General features: G+C 40.9%; 1 protein-coding gene across 2 annotated transcripts in view; it reads right to left on the reverse strand.

The window, feature by feature from the left end:
- The window catches only part of RHEB (Ras homolog enriched in brain), a 25,036-nt gene extending 11,144 nt beyond the window's left edge, over window positions 1-13,892 (reverse strand). For both annotated transcript variants that reach the window (XM_017746770.1, XM_017746769.1), the window contains exons 1-4: window positions 13,850-13,892; window positions 9,685-9,756; window positions 3,258-3,325; window positions 66-148 (exon numbers count right to left, since the gene is read on the reverse strand). In XM_017746770.1, the coding sequence (XP_017602259.1) occupies window positions 66-148; window positions 3,258-3,325; window positions 9,685-9,756; window positions 13,850-13,877 (251 nt within the window). In that variant the 5' untranslated portion in view covers window positions 13,878-13,892. The remainder of the gene's footprint in view (window positions 1-65; window positions 149-3,257; window positions 3,326-9,684; window positions 9,757-13,849) is intronic.
- Window positions 13,893-14,271: the final 379 nt, after the last annotated feature.

A 14,271-nucleotide genomic window follows, 5' to 3' on the forward strand; every position in this document is an offset into this window, starting at 1 on the left:
ATACCAGAGGCAGGAGCTAAACCCAGGAAATATTTAAAGAAAAGAACACAAACAGATTTTATTACCTTTTTATTGATGTGACTGAATAAACAAGAATGTAGCCATTGATGTCTATGGAGTACGTCTGAGGAAATATGGAGTATTCATCCTGTGGAAGGAATATTGCATTTAAAATTAAGGGTGCCACAGTTCAGAACTTGCTGCCATCAGATCACCATCAGGTAAGTTGGTCATATCTCTAAGACATTTTGTATAGGTAGCACTTCCAGAATTTTTTCATCATGATGTCACATGTGGCATCTTTACCAAACCAAGAGAAAGCTAGAAGTCAGTCTGGATATGCAACAATTTAATCTACAGCTTTTATGTTTTCTTCCCTCTAAGACTACGGATGAGCTGAAGCTCTTCCCAATCCTCTTATCCTGCTTAATTATCTGTTTGTATTAGTACAAAACATCCACTCTGTCCCACCACTAATTAGCAATTACACCTCTTATCTTGCTGGTGATACATTTCAAAATCTTAATTTCAACAGCTGACAACAGGATCTAGCAGTTTGTAATTTCAAGTGACACTGATCACATCTAAATTACCTAAGGAATCTGGTAGGAAGCGAATAATTGTGGCTTACCAGCTAATGCTTACCAGCTAGAGATGCAAAAAATACAGTTATTAGTTGCTTTATGACAACTATAAGTTTACATTATATGACAAGTGTTTGCATAAATAAAAAAACCCAGACAAAACCACCAGAAACTTAATTACTGAATTTATTACCCCTCTAGAAAAGGGACTGACCAAATAGGCAAACAAAATTGACATATTGCAGGTAATGCAACACAAATATTATGAATCCAATGTTAAAAGCCTCTTCCAACAGATATTCCCAGGAAACATTTCCATTTTGACAAGAGCCATACTTCCTAATGTATGAGTTCTCAAATTGCTAAACCAATGCTTTTGAGGATGGTAATTTTAGCTGAAGATCAAATAACCTCTCTGTTTATTGTCATGGCTGAACAGGTAGAGCAGTGCAATCACACAGCTTAAATCTAGACAGCCAAAAGGAATCAAACTTCCCTCACTGGCAGAAGAGGAAAAACTCTTCATAAAATCAAAATTCACAGATCCAGCCAAAAAAAGTTTGAAAGAATAACACTTGGCAAAAGCTGCGCTCATTTGCCTTTATTGCTACACAGTGAGGGCAGCCCCCCCCCATCTTCTCTGAAATGCCAAAGTGCCACTCCAGCTGGATGTGAAATCCCAAAGTCAATACAGAAGGGATCTGAGCTAAGTCTGTGTAAAACAGGTGAAAGTGCAACTCTGTAGTGGCTTGACTTTACCCGGAATTTCCCAGGACTGCCCCAGCTGAATTTGGTGTTAGGTAAGATTTCCTTTTACACTCCTCTTCTGTGACCCTGTATCAAGACCCCTGTTGAACTAAACTGCACAAAGCTCAGTAAATAACCAGGAAAGTACAGAGGCACAGGACAGAAGAGGAATACCAAGAAAAATAAGTGCCATAATCTCAACTGTTCCCAACTCATGACTTTATTTTTAGCTTGTTACAAGAAGAAGAAAAGCTGCTATGCTCCCTGGAACTTACGGGTCAAATAAAGAAATTTTTCAAGTGATAAAATAACGTTGCTACAACTTTTCAAGCCAAAGCCAGGTTTTCAAAAGTGTCTACAATACAATTCTTGCTGCGCTGTATACACGTGAGGACTCCCTATGGGCCATTAAGCAAGACAGACTTGAGAAAGAAATCTGTCCAAGCCACACCTTCCATAACCCAACATCATCTCTCCCCTCTAACCCTGTGAGCCAGAAATCAAAGTTAAAATCGTTCCGTGAAGAATTAAATCTGAAAATAACCACAGGCTGGCAAATAAGCTATTTAGGTTCCACAATACTGTGTAACATTAAATTAATCCTCAGCAATAGAGGTATGTTAGTGGTGAGTCATGCTGCCTTCCCAGAAGGCAATTTCCTCCCCAGAGAGGAATTCTTCTTTTATCACTATGCTACACAATTGGAGCTGTAATGCAAGTGCACTCAATGGCACAGAGTGACACCTATGGAGCTCGTTCTGCTGCTCACACTCCTCAGCCTGGCCCTCTCTCACCCTCCCTCTCCTCTGCAGAGCATTCCCCATCCAGCAATCCTGCCCCGGAACGTGCGGCCAGTGTTGTGCTCAGACACCTCTGAGTGATTACATGTGTTGCTGATGAGCACCACGGGCTGACACCATATAAACACAGCATGGCAATTCCCCAATCACACAGCTCTCTTCCAAGAAAGCAATCAAACATACCTAGAAGGTTACAACCCTTCTGAATAGTCTCCCAGCTATGAGCAGGCGTCCTGCAGCTTTAAAGCCTCAAGTACTAGCAGAATATTTTACAACACTAACATTGTTTAGCACTACTCATAGTTTGGAAAAATCCAGAGGCATAGTATGAGATCACGAAGGCAAGGGCATGTAAGCACAAAAAAAAAACTTTAGGATAAAAATACGGAGATTTAGTGGTCCCTGATGGTCATTTTCCCTAATATAGAGTCTCTCAAAAGATGCAGCACTCCTGTACATAGGTTCAGCCAAGCAGCACCATGTAATGAACACCTGTACCTGTAAATAATGAACACCTGAACTTCCCAAAGCTCCCCAGCATGCTGCAGGACACGTGCTCCCTGTCTCCTCCTTGCTCCCTGTCATGACGTGGAGCTCAGACACACATGTGAACCATCATATTAAAATGCAGACAAACTGCAGCAGTTTATTGGTAACTCAGTAAGTACCACCTACATGAATCTGTCTGCTGCCCATGACTGCTTCATGGATACAAGTCATGCTGGTGTAGCTGGAGCACACGAATAGGAAAAAGCCATGAAAAATTTCCCCAGGGTTTATCAAAGTGCCATTTTTTATCTAAAGCAAGACTGCTGATTTACTCTGTAAATATCACACAAGCCACTGATGAACTTTTGGGACATCAGTGTTAAGGCAGTTCCCTCTTCCCTTTTTTAGGCACTAATTCAATAGATAGGGGGAAAAAAAAAAAAACAGTAACAAAACACAAACCAAAACCTTTAAATAAATACTACAGAAAAAGTTCTTTAGTGACTAAACAACAAGTCAGGATCATTTTTAAGTTAACTTGCACCTTTGAATGCACAGTCACTACCAACTAAGCTCAACAGAGTATGAGTATCTGTTGTCTTCACTTGGAAGAAAGACTCAAAGAAAGATAACTTACCTGGCCAGCAGTGTCAACCAGCTGAAGATGATATTCTTGGCCATTTACTGTGATCAGTTTTGTAAAAGCTAGAACAAAAACGAAATACATAAACAGGTCAGAATTACACATAAGGAAGGGATCAAAAGTCACTCATCTGTGCTATCATCAGCCAAGGCATGAGAGAAAAAGAATTCCAGTTACAGGTTTTTAAGTAGCAATAAAGGCTGATCAGGTGCTGTACTTTTAACTAGTCTATTGCAGATAGCAAAACTCAGAAATTTAATTTAAGACTTCAAATTTCAGATGATTCTCACATTTGGATGCAGCAGCTTCTCTGCTCTCTTAAAAGGAAAGAGGGAATAAAAGGAATAAAAAGGGGGTTTGCATGCATTTCTATGAGACTTACAGACAACTGTAATTTGTGGTAACACAAGCCACTTAAATTCAACTGGCATCAAAGCTAAGTTTGAACTTATTACAGGATATTTTCCTTGGTTTCCAAGCAGTTTAGCAAGATCAATTTCCTAAATGTAAATACTATGAAGTAAGTGATCTGGATTGAAAAAAGGAAAAATCTTTGGGGGCTAAAACACACAGAACTTATGATTATATTAAGCCTAAATAATGACAATTAGCTAAAAGTTCACCGTGCTGCTTTCACACTTGCTGTAGCTACCAGCCTAGGCAGTCCCCAGTCACGAAGTACATTCAGTCCCTAAAAGTGATGAGAATTGCTGCTCTTCCTCAGATTCATGAAATGCCAACGCGCTGTGAGCCGAGGAATCTTACTCAGTGTTTGTGTTATGCAACTGCAAAAGCAAACAGTGTCACAGCTCTTGCAGGAATAATGTCCCAACTAGAGCACACAAACCTGGATCTGGAGGTCTGATCTGGCCTTCAAGACACACTCCAGACACCATTGCCGGACAGTACTGATACACTGAGCAAAGTCTGTGTTATCCTCTGGTTGGGGTGGTTTCCCCAAGTACCAACAGTCCCCAGAAACCTCATCTGTCACTGCAGTGATGAGCAGGGAAACAGAGTCAGATGAACAGGTCACTTAGGTGAGCTAAGTTGTCCAACAGCTTCCCAAAGCTGCACAGCTGAACGTTCCTGACCCTGCCGTGCAGTTCCTGCCCATGCCTGAAGTAGCTGGAGTTGGCTAACTCTCCTCCTCTCAGCCAAAGCTCGTTGCCCTGGCAAGTCCCCACAATGCGAGCATTATCTTGAGTAAGTGGGCTGAAATAGCTGAAACTGGAGGTTTCAACCCACCTCATAAATCCAATCCTCAAAAAAAGGGAGCAATTCAAACAGCAAAGCCAAGCTAACAGGGTCTAAATCAACAGTGAAAAGTATACCTACAGTTTCCATTACAAAATCAGCAAATGACATTTGAAATGGAGCCTCAAAGACAGCAACTAACTGCCTTACCCTGGCTGTCCCCTAAGAAAGCTGCTTTAGCACATGTGCTCCCCTCAAATCAGTCTGGACGCCGTTGTTATTGCTGCACAAAAGTTTTAGGTTATGAAACATGGATCCACAATGGCTTTTTGCCTTGGATGAATGCTATGATGGGGACAAACTGTTTGTTTGAACAGATGTTTGCAGGCAGCGTTGCTATATACAATCTCACTGCTTGGAGTTAGAGGGAAAACAGACTCCTCTGGAGACACCCTGCATTAACAGGTGCATGGAAGTAACAGCCTCTCCAGTCTCTTGACACTTCACATACACATCAAAGCACTCTGCAGTCAAAGTAGCTTCAAGAACATCATGAAATTAATATTTAAAAAGGGACAGACAGAAGCTTTTTCAGACTATTCTAGAAGCCTAAAAGAGACACAGCAACAACAACATCATCATCATTACTGGAAGCAGAATGTGATAGAGACAGGAGAAGGGAAACAGTGGAGGAGTCACCACAGCCTGGTGAGGAGAGCTGTTAGTGCAGTATCTTGCAGCACTAAGCGCAGCCCACTGGGTGAGGACAAATCTGCTTTGATGAAGTCACAACTAATGACTCCCATTTCTTTGCTGAAGCTTTTTAAAAACATTCCTGGTTAAGAATTTAGTTTTGTGAAAAAACTGGTCCCCTTGATCCAGGGAAATGTTCACTTCCAATTCCATCACCTATCATCCTGGGACTTCTGCTGTGCCTGTGCGTAAGACAAACAACAATACGATCCCTGCACAACTTGGCTCTTCCTGGTGGGCCAAGAACACATTTCAGCAGACCTGACCAATCTCTGCACCTCTAAATCGTAATGTGAGCATCTGCAAAACACTGCTCATCAACTGGAACACAGATTTTGGAACAGGACATTCTCACACCTTGCAACACAACTCCAGTGATCATTGGTACATGAAGATCAAGTACATTGCAATTAGACCAGCATGAATGAAATGATTTGCATATGCAACTCAAATGACAGCTGCTGTGGAAACAAGCCATTATGATTAAAAAACCCAAACAGTAACAGGCAAAGAAATGCAGGCCTTTAGATAAAACAGTGATAGTGAGGAAAAGTGTAAGAGTACTGTAACATCATTGCCATAACATCATCGCTGGCTGGTAGCTAAATACAACTACCTGGCGAGGGTTCCTTGGTTACCACCTCCTGCATCCTTTTCTACTCATCTGCATTCCTAAGTCAATGCCTGCCACAAATCTACAAGGACATCTTTCACAACACTGAGATGTGTGATGCAACAGAGCTATTTTTAGTTTTCCTCAGAAGCCTCACTTGCACCCCTTAGAAAGCTGCTCACCAGCAGCTCCTGAGGAGAAGTACAGTTCACCTTTCCAGTGCCGTTGCCAAGGCATGTGTAGAAATTTAGCCTTGAAAATTTTCTGTCAGACTCATCTAAACCTATAGGTGCCCCCTCCACAACTAGTAAGGGTCCTTCAGCCCCCTGCCCCTTTCTAATATGCTTCTACTCACATTTGTATTAAAAAACACGGGATGGAGGTAGGAAGCCCATGGGGAAAGATGTTCCTTTCCTTAGGGAGCGAGTGAGGCTGTTTACAGGAGAAAGGAAGACCACAGAGCTGGGGAACAGTGCTAGAAGGCCCTCTAAAACTGCAACAAAAATGAAAAAGCAGCCGGGCAGGCCTTGGAGGGACACATTTGTGACTTGGGCAGTCAAGTCATCTTACCTGCAACACAAGACATCCCTGCAAAGATGAGGTGGGTGGAGCTATATGCACATCTTCACTACCTGTTCCTTCTGACCTATTTGAGTTACAAATTCAGATTCTAGTTTTCATTCCTGTAAAATTGTTGAGTTTTAAATTGCACTGGTCTTACTTCACATGAGCTGATCTGCCTGAGAGCCCCATCCAGCCCAGTGTCCACAGAGACTCCCTGCATACGCTCCTGCTCTCCAAGGCTCTTTCTTCTCTTTCCAACATTCCTGCAAGTAGTAGTTCCACTAGTTTCTCAAGCCGGCTGTCTCAAGACTAGCCACCCATTGAGATGTCACTCCTGTTGGGACATTCAGACAGGGAAAATCTCTTTTCCAAAGCAATTATTTCTCATCTCCACTGCTGCCACAAAAGGATACAAGTTACTCTTCCTGACGTACAAGTTTAGTAGAAGCAACGGAATCCAACATGCTCCTTACTGAAATAAATTAACTTTTTTGGTGCTACTGTAATATAATCAAAGGAAAATGTAGCAGTGAAACTGTGCTAACCTTCACAAACACCAAGCAAAATCTGATGCACCTTATTTTCCTTTTACCACTTCCAAAGGCAGAGATTTTCACACTTAAAACCTGAAATTTCTTCAATATTAGGTCTTACTCCTATTGCTCAAGGCTTATAAGCTACACAACTTGTTCCTGGAAGAGCTTGACTACAGACTGCCTTCTATACAATTTAGCCTTGAAGTCAATATTTTGTGCAAGTTTTATTATTCAAAGACAAAAATTAGAAAGATTGCATTAGCAGCAGTACTGCAGATTTCTACCCTTTCTTCACTGCTGGTAGAATACTGTAATAAATTACCACCAACAATTAGGCCAGACTATCCTTTCCCATGTATTCTTTTAATTTCCAAGTTTTGTTACATGTGTAGACCCAACCACCAGAAGAAACGGAACAGGTTTTACAACCTGCTATAATGCCCTGGAAAAATGCAACATTCTCCAACACTGTCCCTAGTATTAGAGCCTGGACTTTTCAACCCTTTTTGCCAACATTGTCCACCAAATATGAAATCACGAGCTAGGAAAAGTGTAAGAGTTGATCACTTACTTTGTGTCTTATGACCCTGCATAGAATCAGAAACACAGCTGGGAGTGTCCAAAGACTTCACTGAACAAAGATTTATATTAAGGAAAAAAAAATTGAAATATGACGTTCTGAAGTCAAAAGAATTATTTTACACCTAACCCAACAAAACTAGTTTCATATCTGTCTTAAAAAAATGTTCAATAAATTTTAAATTTTAGTGTTAAATTAGAATGTGTTCTCTTGTCTGCTCCTCACAGAAGCATTTTTTAAAACATTAACTCTATCAGGCTTTCTGGGGCTTAAAGATGGAACAGATTTCCCACTGTTTTGAACTTCAGGGCTTAACTTCTATCTTTTCAACCTTTACTTCCCAGCAACATTTTTTGATGTCAGAAGGACCCTTCAATTCTCTACCTTTCAGGAAGCAAATTCCTCCAGCCACATCACAGATCACAAGACTTACACCAAATGAATAATGTTGTTTGTTTTCCAAACAAGTAAGAAATCAAGGGAAAAGTTAAGGCTTTTCAAGATGCCCCCTCCCAACAAGTCTTCATGGCCAGGACATGCTCAATGCTTAGAACTCAGATCAAGCAAACAGTGCAGACTACGAGAGTCAAATTAGAGCAAAATTCATCTACAGTGTATTTTTGTATAGTTCAGAAATGCTGAAGTTGTGAGACACACAACTACAATTACAGACAGCAGCTACACCCAGGTAAAGTATGAAACAAGACAATATTGTACCAATGTGTCAAAATCCTACAAGAAGACACAGACTCAGTATTTTGTAGAGACTTTGACTCCACGTCTCTCGATTTTTATTCATCCCCATGTAGCTGCATAAAACTAAAAGAGTACTTTAAATAATTTGCATTTATATGGCACAGATAGTAAAAAAATAACCTGTCCCAACTGGCATTAAAATTTAAAATATAGAAACTTAATCCCCAGTGTTTTGCTAGCAGCTCTAATTCAAGACATACCTGACTTATAATTCAAACAAAGTAAAAAGGGACAATGGAAAGTGTTAGTATTAATGACATCTGTATAAGAGCTAACATTCAGGCCAAGGGCCAAATTATCCACTCTGACTTGCTAAAGCAAATTTAGAGTTTCTCAAAAAGTAGCATTTGAATTTTAGTTCTAAGCAATAAAATAATCCCAAGTAAAATATCCCAATAGCTACTGATTTGTAATTCTATACCACATATATATTCAAAAGAAACCTTGTTCTGCTGATTGCTTCATTCAGACTTCCAGAGTATCACACAGGTTTAACATCCTACTGCAGATGTTCAAAATACTAAAAAATGTCTGCTACACCACTGCATTTCAGAAGTCATTAAAATACAAGAACCCCAGGGCTACGATAATGAAACCAGTTTTATTTGCCACATGACTAAAGTAAGCCAATATGATCAAGTTACTCAGCCCACCACTGCAGTTGTTCAAGTACTTTATGGCCATTGCTAGCTCAGAAAGAGGTGACTGGATTGTAATGAATGCCAGGTAACCTCTGAAGTGACTTTTTGCTCTTGGCAGCATTTTTAGCATTAGCGTCTTTACTCACCTGCTATGCCAGCTACTCACAAAGGTGCTAAAATTATTAAAAAAAACTGCTAAGAGAAAAAAAACCACTTGAGAAGTCAAATACCCAGTATTTGCAGCAGGCTGATTGTGTACCAGCCTTGTTATCAAGCTGCTGGAAAGGAGTTTTTTAAAAGATTATCGTGTTATCATCACTACAGCACATCTACCTTCTAAGGTAGTCGTTTAATCCTGATGGGTACTGCTGGCTTTCTGTTCATCTGGATACACTGATCCTATGTGAGACTTTGGAATACCTGTATTTAGTGGCACATTTTCATACAGTGTGATGTAAGGAATTTAAAGTGCCCCAAGTATATTAGGGAAAGCAGATGTTCAACAACATACATAAAATACACGGAGAGGCATTTTAGCCACATTCATTAGGTGTCCCTTCATTTAGTGCTAAAAGCCCAGCCGTTGGAGAAATATGCAGACAGTGATTTCCATGCTACAACAATGTAAGCACTGGTTTAAAAGAATAATAAAACTTCTGTGGTAATTAATGGGCTTTAATGTTAATATGTAAATACCCACATAAGAAATATGTATAACCCCAATGGCTTCTGATACAAGTTAGTTTGATACAGAAGAGCAGCTTGGCAGTTATTTACTTACTGTTCTCTATGGTTGGATCATATGAATCAACAAACTGTCCTTCCACAAACTGAATCGTCAGTGAAGATTTTCCTGTAAAGCAAATGAAAGAAAAATCTGGAATGAAACAAAGTCTTCAGGTTATTATCACTTCAGTGCTTACTAGCGGATACACCAATTTTCTATCTAGCCAATATGAGCTCTGTGTGGTTCATTTAAACTATCTATACATGACAACTGACCTATTTTTAATTTAAGCGCCTATTTCTAGTAACTGGGTCTCCTGAACATATAAAAAGCAGTGCAAAAGCTACTCGGCATGTGTTCTGCTTTTGTTTTAACAGGGCATAATTTAAATGACTCCTCCAGTTTAAAACAAATCTAAAAGCAGCAGCACACAATCCTCATAGAACTAAATTTAACAAACTGCTATACTTGGAACGTTTTTCTGTCAAGAAGCAAGTAAAATTCAAAATAATTTTCAGTAATCACAGCGAAAACTTGGATAGCATTAGCCAAATTTGGTTTTACTTGGAGACTGGACATATTTCCCATGACAAAAGGATGATCTCAAAATTCCTGAGACAAATATACTCTCCTATTAATCCTCCTACTGCCACACCACAACAGGCCAGTGGATGCTGTATTTTAAGCAGTGACTGAGGGGGCATAATTGGTTTTTTTTTTTTAAAGCAATTTAACTGCTACTTTACCAGACAATGTTCCCCATTTCAGTTAAAGAGTAATGCAAAGCACTGAACTTAGTAGCAGATTGAAAAAATGAAAACTCATTTAGTCTTGACAGATTTTGCAAGATGGTGAATCACATACATTGACCATAAAAAGCACCTGTAAAGCTTTGCAACTGAAGACTTCTCAAAGCATTACTGAAGCATTAACACAATTTCCATTACAGCACATCTACATTTGGGAATCTCCTAGATCCTATTACATTATGTTTACTGGACAAATACACTCTTACAAAGATTGCCAAGTGCATTAGCTGCTTTTGGAAACAAGCATATTCTTCATGCTCCTTTATACCCTTTTCATCATCAAGAAGCACAAACAAAATACAACCCCAAGTCAAAATTTTGACTCAAGACCATCCAACTCAGTTGAAACCTCTCAATGACCTCTTAAGTAACCAACGTTGTGGTAGAAATAACACTATAATTGTTTTCAAGAATAAAATGCTTTGGGTAAAAATTGCCCACTTCCAGTACACAGGAAAAGTTTTTTCCTAAGCATTCCTTCAGGAGATGTTAAAAAAACAGTCTTCCATTTCATTCTCTGCCATGCTTAGCCCTTTGCTGTCTCCCATCAATCATGGCAGTTTATTCAAGGAACAACGCTAAAAAAAATTCCAGACAAACACCACAAAAATCAACCATCACCAAGATTTTATTGAGTTGCTTTTTCTAAAATCAAATTCTTAAGATACAATTTTCCAGTCTTATCTAACACCACAACTGAGGGTGTCATGCTCATGTGCATGACTTGACAGAGGACATTTCACTTTACACCATTGCTCCAGCAAGGCACACACATACACATCACCCAAATCATCCTAATAAGGTCAGATTAAGGATTGAAACTGTGCATCTCAGCAACTTTCTGAAACTGTGTATTTTGGACACCCTTTCAAAAGTGAGTGAACTTTCAAGTTATTTCTTCTTTAGCTATAAACTTATGAAGTTGCTACCCAGAGTTCATGCTCCCAGATTCTTTGCCAATACCACCACATTAAGCACTCCATTTAAAAAAAAAAGGCTAACTACTCCTATATTAGGCTGATAGATCTTCAGGATAAGAGAGATAAGTTCAGTAAAGATCATCACTGAACTCTTTTCCTCCTAAGAAGGAGCTTGAACTAACTGAAAGACTTGACTGCTGCCGTCTGTCTGTGCGAAGCCTAGAAACTGAATAGCAGAAAGAAGTCGGAGCCAACAGAAAATGCTGCATTTCACACCCAGCTGTATTAATTACTGCTTTCCTCCTAACAGTGAAAGAGGAGGAAACAGACAAAACCAGTGTTCCAACACTCTCCTCCTAAATTCCTCCAAGCTTTATAACAAGCCTTCCAGCAATGATGTGTTCATGATCACAAGAGGAAGCTTGCTCTCTTCCATGAGCCACAGGGAAGCTCTCCAGCCTGGGATTCAGCACCTATCCCCTCGGGGTAACTGCAGGCAACTGTATCCCACTAAACCAAGGCTTCCACAGTCATGAGAAATGGAAACCCTGAGTCATTAACACCCTGCCACAGTGTCGCAGCCCATGAGCAAGCAGCAGGCAGAACCACGTAAACAACAGCTTGGCTTGAACTTTGTCCCACAGGTTTTATTCCAGGCCTTTGACCTATGCTCATGGACAGAGCGGAAAATCAAGTTGACAATTTAGCTCCTATCTGCTCTTGCCCCAGAATGATCAGACAAGGCTTTCAGCAAGGATTGCAACACAAACACAATGTCCGTGAGGCCAAGGGAGCACACACAACCGCACCTGCCCTGCCGGTGTGCCAACTCCATCTCAGAGCACAGCAGGGAAGACACAGCTGTCTGGATGCGCAGGCACCACGGGCACACTGAAGCCTCAACAGCATGAGAGTCTGACACCAGCAGCAAAGGCTTGATTAGCTGATTACTCAAGGGTGTACACCTCAAAGAGGCTCAGCTCTAATGTGCCCTCGTTTGGAACACAGCCACACGTTTTTGCAGTTTGCTAAGCTTCTCCTTTGTAGCATCCTCCATGCTGGTACATTTGACATATCCACTGTATTCGAGTGTTAGGAAAACAAACATCCACTGAGACCAAAAGGAGAAGTGACACGAGCAGAAGCAAGGCTGGAAGCTGGGTGCAGAGCCTTGCTACAGTAACTCAAAGCACCAGATACTCCATGGCAGAGTTGTAAGCAAAATCCTCCACGTTTATTGACTCTCCCTCTCCCTGAAGGAATGGGGCAGAAGGGATAGGCTGTGAGAAATGGGTTTCATGGGTGTTTAGAATACAAGTCCCAGGTGGCTGAAAACTCAATTCAAGTTGTCCACAAGTAACCAAAGTGTATTTGCATACACAATTCATTATTTATGGTATTATGTGAGAGTGGCAAAGAAAAGAGTTTTCTGCTGTCAAAACAGAAAAGGAGCAGATTTTCAGACAGAAAGCCAGTTCAAAAACTAAAGCTGTCATGTTTCTGTTCGTACACTAGACCACTTACACCATAAAGCAGAACATCCCATAAACACTGACTAGCGCAATCATAGCACATCAGTTTCAAATGCCGTTGCAATTGTCAAGGCAAAACAATTGCCAAATTGTGTTTTACTTGTCCTTTTACTACTTGGACAAGAGCTGTGGTATTTATAATCTAGACTTAAAATTCAAGCTTTACAACACCAGGCAGTTTACCAAGCAGATGAGTAACTGAGCCTGGGTGGGCTCGGGGACAGCTGGCCTCCCCAAAGAGGTCATGCCCCTCTTCTGAGCACCACCACCTGCCTGCTGTCCCCACCCCACCCCGTTCTCCTCGCAACAGGCAGGGGGAAAGCCCAGATTAAACTCTCATCGGCAGCCCACTTCCGCCCAAACCCAGGAGACAAAAATGATGCAACCGGGCAGCAAGCAAGTCAAACAACAGCTCCACAAGCAGGGCATTGTGCAAGCGGGGCTGCACAGCTGCCCTCGGACGTGGCACGGCCACGCTGACAGCCACGGGCAGCACAGCACAGCTTATCTCAACAGGAAGGGTTTCTCAATCCTTGAAACTGCCCACACAAGCCATCAGTAAACAGTTTGTCCTGCTTAAGAACAACAACTACTGAAGAGCTGCAATTCTGTTGGCAGCGTAGATGCAGAGCTCCTCTAACCTATCTTTTGCTATTAAAATGCCTGATTATGTAGTTTGCATAATCAAACATTTAACAGCTGGCAGCATCTCATCTACTCCTACCACAAGCCTAGCACCTTACCTAAGCTAGTCTCTAGACTAACTTAGTAACTAGACTTACCTAGTCTCAGACTCTCCTTAGGTCTACCAGTCTTGCCCACAGAACAAACTACTTTAGGCTTTGTCACAAAAAGCATTCAACAAATTTCATAATGAAATGTTGTCAGTCATGTCAATTTAGGTAAGTCTGGCTGCACACTCAACTTACTACATTGCACAGAGATTAAGTTTTCATACCAAAAGATGCACTTGACTTAACCTGCATGTTGGGACCTTGATCTTCTTTGATTCACAATACCAAGACGCAAAAAATAGAGACAGTGGCATTTCCATAGTGCAGATAATCTATTCATCCTCAGAGCACAGAGCGGGACTGAACAACTTCCTGGAGCCGATGGGGGTTAATTGGGCAGCAAAGAGGATTACAGCATCCCTCTTCGACAAAGATCTTCTCACAAGATCGAACACTATCTCAGAACCCATCACTAGCTCATCATTCATCTCAGGCCACATCATTAGCAACTTTCTATGGTTAATTAAGATACCCCCCCCAGGTACTAATTATGGCTGTGTAGTTGCTGTTTTGCTGATCATTGCTTTGTAGTTTGGTGAATTAGTTTAATGACTATAAAAATGATACATCTGGGTCAATAAAGAAT

This window comes from Corvus brachyrhynchos, unplaced genomic scaffold (genome assembly GCF_000691975.1).
Source record: "Corvus brachyrhynchos isolate BGI_N302 unplaced genomic scaffold, ASM69197v1 scaffold18, whole genome shotgun sequence".
Taxonomy (NCBI): Eukaryota; Metazoa; Chordata; class Aves; order Passeriformes; family Corvidae; genus Corvus; species Corvus brachyrhynchos.